The sequence below is a fragment of the Littorina saxatilis genome, linkage group LG8, assembly GCF_037325665.1.
Source record: "Littorina saxatilis isolate snail1 linkage group LG8, US_GU_Lsax_2.0, whole genome shotgun sequence".
Classification (NCBI taxonomy): domain Eukaryota; kingdom Metazoa; phylum Mollusca; class Gastropoda; order Littorinimorpha; family Littorinidae; genus Littorina; species Littorina saxatilis.
Genome location: NC_090252.1, coordinates 18,911,144 through 18,918,074, shown reverse-complemented (window position 1 = coordinate 18,918,074; position 6,931 = coordinate 18,911,144). Strand labels below are relative to the sequence as shown.

Below are 6,931 nucleotides of genomic sequence, written 5' to 3'. Positions count from 1 at the left end.
TTCGCCGGGTACCGGCTTCGCCGGGAAGAAGTAGAGCCGAATACCAGGCTGCGCCTGGGACCCGGCACGCCGGCTTCGCCGGCGCACGGAGGAAAGGAGATAAACGCGCAAAACACTGGGGACCTTCTAAAAATAGTACCGTGCAGTGACCTTCTAAAAATAGTAACGTAGTAACGGGAATATGGATTGACGCCACACGGAGGAAGGGAGATAATCGCGGCTGAAAACACTGCAGAAGATAAGGAAGAGTTACTGGTAGTGGATCCCGACAAAACAAAATAAATCGGTTCAGCGCGCACAGCGCTGCGCGCTGAGAGCACGTGTTGAAATATCTCATCGATGAGGTTGTGTCCGGGGTGTAGCTGAATACGGTGTCCAAATTTGAAAAAGATCCACCGAGAACTTTGGCCGTGCATCGCGAACATTTTCATTTTCATTTTCATTACTTTATTGTCCCATCGCTGGGAAATTCGGGTCGCTTCCTCCCAGTGGAAAGCTAGCAGCAACGGAGTCGCGCTACCCAGGTGTCTGCGTGTTTAGGTGTATTCAGCCACCTGCACTTATGGCAGGATGACCAAGGTCTTTTACGTGCCATTGTGATGACACGGGGGTGGGACATGGCTTCCGTCTCTGGGTCTGCACATAAAGTTGACCCGTGTCCGTCCCGGCCCGAATTCGAACCTGCGACCTTTCGATCACAAGTCCAGTGCTCTACCAACTGAGCTACCGGGCCCCCAGACAGACAGACAGACAGACATACAGACAGACACTAGTCGTATATATATATAGATAGATGTTTAGATTCAGAATGTGATGAAGAATACGATGCAATTAATTTTAAATCTGTTTGCGAGAATTCGATTTTAATGACAAATTAATTTTAATGAGCATACTCATTAATTAGTTTTTAAGCCTCCAAGCTGAAATGCAGTACCAAAGTTCGGGCTTTGTCGATGATTACTTGACCAAAATGTCCACAAATTTGGTTGAAAAATGAGAGCGTGACAGTTCCGCCTCACGTCATCAAGGACTTTTATAATAAAATGAAAAACACGTCTGGGGATGCCATACTCAGGATCTCTCATGTCAAATTGCATGAAGATCCGTCCAGTAGTTTTCTCTGAATCGCTCTACACACATACACCCACACACACACACACACACACACACACACACACACACACACAAACACACAGACACACATACATCACGACCCTCATCTCGATTCCCCCCTATACGTTAAAACATTTAGTCAAAACTTGCTAAATGTAAAAACTACCAAAAAACAGTGCTTTCCCATAGTTTTTGTTTCAAAAGTTGGATAATAATATTACGTTCAGCGTTTAAAGGCATAGAAAGCTGATGAGTATACACGCTAATTGCTTTACCCAGAGCTGGAGACAGACTAAATTAAGTTCCCTGCAAAATATTGTGGTCTAGGAGCCCTTAAATGTTGAGATATTTGAATTTTTATTTTGATCTAGATGGTCCTATTTATAGATTTGGCAACACATGTAACGTTGATGCAAGGGAGCTAACACCGCGGCTTTGTTGACATCCTCACTTTTTCAGAGGCTAGAACAAGCTGTAATGCATGTATTATGGTCCGCGCATGGTGACATATCGTCATTATATGGTCTTATGGTGCGTTTGACATCGATTGTGGGCAAAGTACACTTTGTAAACACGGGAGTGCGTTAGTATGCCTTTAAGACAAACCACCTTGTAGAATGGTATATTTTAGAGTATTGCCATCTAATACACCTCTGATGTTCAGAAATAAGTCTGTCGCGTATGAATGGGTTGTGAAAGAGTGAATACTCTGGTTTTGAGTGAGTCAAATTTGCGCACGTGGCAGCCAAGGTATGTTACTAGTGAAAGGTGTGTCTGAAACACGTGGCAGCCTAGGCCTGTCACTAGCGAGAGGTGTATCTGAAACACGTGGCAGCCAAGGCCTGTCACTGGCGAGAGGTGTGTCTGAAACACGTGGCAGCCTAGGCCTGTCACTAGCGAGAGGTGTGTCTGAAACACGTGGCAGCCAAGGCCTGTCACTAGCGAGAGGTGTGTCTGAAACACGTGGCAGCCAAGGCCTGTCACTAGCGAGAGGTGTGTCTGAAACACGTGGTAGCCAAGGCCTGTCACTAGCGAGAGGTGTGTCTGAAACACGTGGCAGCCAAGGCCTGTCACTAGCGAGAGGTGTGTCTGAAACACGTGGCAGCCAAGGCCTGTCACTAGCGAGAGGTGTGTCTGAAACACGTGGCAGCCGAGGCCTGTCACTAGCGAGAGGTGTGTCTGAAACACGTGGCAGCCAAGGCCTGTCACTGGCGAGAGGTGTGTCTGAAACACGTGGCAGCCAAGGCCTGTCACTGGCGAGAGGTGTGTCTGAAACACGTGGAAGCCAAGGCCTGTCACTAGCGAGGGGTGTGTCTGAAACACGTGGCAGCCAAGGTCTGTCACTGGCGAGAGGTGTGTCTGAAACACGTGGCAGCCAAGGCCTGTCACTAGCGAGGGGTGTGTCTATAACACGTGGCAGCCAAGGCCTGTCACTAGCGAGAGGTGTGTTTGAAACACGTGGCTGTAAAGGCTTGTCACTGGCGAGTGGTGTGTTGGAAACACGTGGCTGTAAAGGCTTATCACTAGCGAGAGGTGTGTTTGAAACACGTGGCTGTAAAGGCTTGTCACTAGCGAGAGGTGTGTCTAAAACACGTGGCTGTAAAGGCTTATCACTAGCGAGAGTTGTGTCTGAAACACGTGGCAGCCAAGGCCTGTCACTAGCGAGTGGTGTGTCTGAAACACGTGGCAGCCAAGGCCTGTCACTAGCGAGGGGTGTGTCTAAAACACGTGGCTGTAAAGGCTTATCACTAGCGAGGGGTGTGTCTAAAACACGTGGCTGTAAAGGCTTATCACTAGCGAGGGGTGTGTCTAAAACACGTGGCTGTAAAGGCTTATCACTAGCGAGGGGTGTGTCTATAACACGTGGCAGCCAAGGCCTGTCACTAGCGAGTGGTGTGTCTGAAACACGTGGCAGCCAAAGCCTGTCACTAGCGAGGGGTGTGTCTAAAACACGTGGCTGTAAAGGCTTATCACTAGCGAAAGGTGTGTCTAAAACACGTGGCTGTAAAGGCTTATCACTAGCGAGGGGTGTGTCTATAACACGTGGCAGCCAAGGCCTGTCACTAGCGAGAGGTGTGTTTAAAACACGTGGCTGTAAAGGCTTATCACTAGCGAGGGGTGTGTCTTAAACACGTGGCTTAAAGGCCTGTCACTAGCGAGAGGTGTGTCTGAAACACGTGGCAGCCAAGGCCTGTCACTAGCGAGTGGTGTGTCTGAAACACGGGGCTGTAAAAGCTTGTCACTAGCGAGAGGTGTGTCTGAAACACGTGGCTGTAAAGGCTTGTCACTAGCGAGTGGTGTGTCTGAAACACGTGGCTGTAAAGGCTTGTCACTAGCGAGTGGTGTGTCTGAAACACGTGGGCGAGGAGCAGGTGGAGAAAGCGTGTGTGTGTGTGTGTGTGTGTGTGTGTGTGTGTGTGAAACGGGCTGCAGCAAACGATTAAGGAAGCTGGAAGCTGGAAACGGAGCGAGTTGTCAAAGCTTCCTTTCAGTGTCTTGTGTGTTTAGTAATAGTAGTAATAACGGAGTAGGAATCTTCTATCGACCGGTGCTTTAATACAGTTAAAGTTCCTGTGTTCACAGCCTGCCTCTACTTTATAATTCCGCCACAGTACTTACGCTGCCATACACGTAAGCCCCCTGCAAAAGTTGCCAGCACATCACTTCTTCTTTCATTTTAACAAAACTTCGGCCCCTGGTGATTTTAATCAACTAATTTTCTTGCAGACGCTGTGTTGGGGGATCTTTGCAGATTGTAGATTCTTGTTTGATTGTTCATTTTCTTTGTGTTTGTTTCCTTCTGGCTTCATCGCCCCTGATAGCGCGGCAAACTTGCCCGTTCTTGTTGGATAACAGATTTGGGTCCCTTAGTAGACGCGGCTTTCCAGAGAACCCCCCCCCCCCCCCCCCCCCAACTCTGTCAGGATTGTCGAGCGTTTTTGAAGAGTTGCGTCCCAGAACTCGAGTCAAACAAGTACACAAGGTCGACCAGCTATGACCTGCAATCGCAGCGAATAACTGACTCCGATGTGATATTATGCAATGTCCGCTCGATATGTGTGTGTGTGTGTGTGTGTGTGTGTGTGTGTGTGTGTGTGTGTGTGTGTGTGTGTGTGTGTGTGTGTGTGTGTGTGTGTGTGTATGCAGTTATGTCAGCACTCTGTTTGGTTGTTGTGTTTGAATGTACTATGTATTGCATGAACTCAAACCAAGATACATTCCTGTGTAATGCACGTGGTTGAAATAACATATTATGTCTGATGTCTTATATGACATCATTTTGTTTTCAAAAATATACATATCGGAGTTTACGATTTGTTGCGACAATAGCCTAGTCGCTAAGCCCCAGTGATCGCTAACAACGTGTTTTGCCTGAGGTCACGTGAGTTTTTCTTGAGATCACGTGAGTTTGGAAACCACTTGTGCTCAGCGATCACCAGTGAATCGTGGCTCCGATGTGCAGATTTTCGAAAGAAAAAATCACCGATCATTATATCGAGCGGACACTGCACTATACGTACACCTCGGATTCAGTCTTTTGCTGCGATAGCTGATTGTAACTGGTCGACCACGTGCTACTCACTGTTGACCCACTATTGACTCACTTTTGACCCACTGTTGACCCACTGTTGACTCACTGTCTGAGGCACTATTCTTCCACAAGGCTCGACAATCATGCCAGAATGATGTCTGAATATCGCGTAGTTGCACGGGTTTCGCATGTTAGCATTGCAGATGATGCCTAGAACTGAACACGATCAATCAACACACAGACTTGGGACTCTGACGTATAATACTTCGGCGACGTCAACCGTCTTCAATACTGAATATGAAAAAGTTGAATGACGGCCGAACATCACAATTCACATTAGGAAGAATTGTTTATGCTCACATAATGTTTAACACAGAGACAACAAATGAAACATGTTTAACAAACAAAACAAAAGAAACAAGTCGCGTAAGGCGAAAATACAACATTTAGTCAAGCTGTCGAACTCACAGAATGAAACTGAACGCACTGCATTTTTTCAGCAAGACCGTATACTCGTAGCATCGTCAGTCCACCGCTCGTGGCAAAGGCAGTGAAATTGACAAGAAGAGCGGGGTAGTATAGTTGCGCTGAGAAGGATAGCACGCTTTTCTTTATCTCTATTCTTTGTAGCTTTCTGAGCTTGTTTTTAATCTAAACATAACATACCTATATGTTTTTGGAATCAGGAACCCACAAGGAATAAGATGAAATTGTTTTTAAATCAATTGCGGAAAATTAATTTTAATCATAATTGTTACATTTTTAATTTTCGGAGATTGTTTGTAATCCGAATATAACATATTTATATGTTTTTGGAATCAGAAAATGATGCAAAATAAGATGAAATTGTTATTGGATCGTTTTATAAAAATATAATTTTAATTACAATTTTCAGATTTTTAATGACCAAAGGCATCAATTAATTGTTAAGCCACCAAGCTGAAATGCAATACCAAAATCCGGCCTTCGTCGAAAATAGCTTGGCCAAACTTTCAATAAATTTCATTGAAAAATGAGGGTGTGACAGTGCCGCCTCAACTTTTACAAAAAGCCGGATATGACGTCATCAAAGACATTTAACGAAAAAATAAAAAACATGTCCGGGGATATCATACCCAGGAACACTCATGTACAATTTGATTAAGATCTGTCCAGTAGTTTACTCTGAATCGCTCTCCACACACACACGCACACGCACACACACACACACAGACACACACACACACACACACACACACACACACACACCACGACCCTCGTCTCGATTCCCCCTCTATGTTAAAACATTTAGTCAAAACTTGACTGAATGTAAAAACACAAAACACGTGTGATTCTTACAGAAAAGGCAAGACACAAAGTCATACGGACGTGCCACAGTTTATTTGATTTTATGAAATACATTGAAAACAAAACGTTTTGAACAAATTAATAAAAACAGAATGCCTACGGTTTCATTTATAGTTTTCTCTTGTCAAACACGCTTAGTTAGAGATGGATGTTGCAGCTGAAATTGATCCACGATTAGTTTGTTCGAGAGTTACCCGCCTTGAACCCTACACGGTGAGCTTTGGCCCGACACTGCTTGTCGAAGACACTTTCAAATTGAATATTAACAGCTCCGTGTAATTGTAGTGCTTCAACAGCACAGTTTGGTTAGTTAACAAATGCCGAAACTTGTCAGCAGTACTTTAACTAACATTGTCTTAGAATGACTGTTAAAGAGCTGAACGTGTCACTGAAAATGACGATACGATCTTATTTTATACTTGTCACAGAACATTTTGAAATTATTGCAGACACAATATTTGCAAAACTTCAGCACAGTCGAGTTTCGGGGTCAATCGCTGTCGGATGTTTTTAAGTCGAGTAACCATCTCAGTCAGACTTGATCAAGAAACCACTGAAAGATGTGATACCGGAACGCAACCGTTTCTTGCTTGTGGCCCAAACCGTCTCGCCGACATTCAGATGTTCGGCGCCTCCACAGGTGGCCATGTCTCCTCGGATAGGAGAGTTGACATCACATACATCGGATCCCTCTGTCAATACCTGGGCGTGAGGAAACGTGTCTTTATCATCAGGACTGGAGGTGAGTATGAAGAAATAAAGACCGGTTACGGGCGCCGTGAAGTTGCCAGTGAGTGGGCTGTAGCCATCGCCGTAGTTGGTCAAGACCTCTTTGAAGATGATCGTTCCGCCGCCAGTGTGGCGTGCAGACAGTCGTGCGCTGAATGCTACTTGGTGGTTCACTTTCTCTGAAATACAGAGAGAGAGAGAGACATAGTT

General features: G+C 45.4%; 1 protein-coding gene across 1 annotated transcript in view; it reads right to left on the bottom strand.

Moving 5' to 3' along the window:
• Positions 1-6,010: 6,010 nt before the first annotated feature.
• Positions 6,011-6,931, bottom strand: part of LOC138972985 (uncharacterized) — an 8,836-nt gene continuing 7,915 nt past the window's right edge. Inside the window, exon 7 of the mRNA XM_070345648.1 lies at positions 6,011-6,900. Within this exon, the coding sequence (XP_070201749.1) occupies positions 6,521-6,900 (380 nt within the window). The 3' untranslated portion in view covers positions 6,011-6,520. The remainder of the gene's footprint in view (positions 6,901-6,931) is intronic.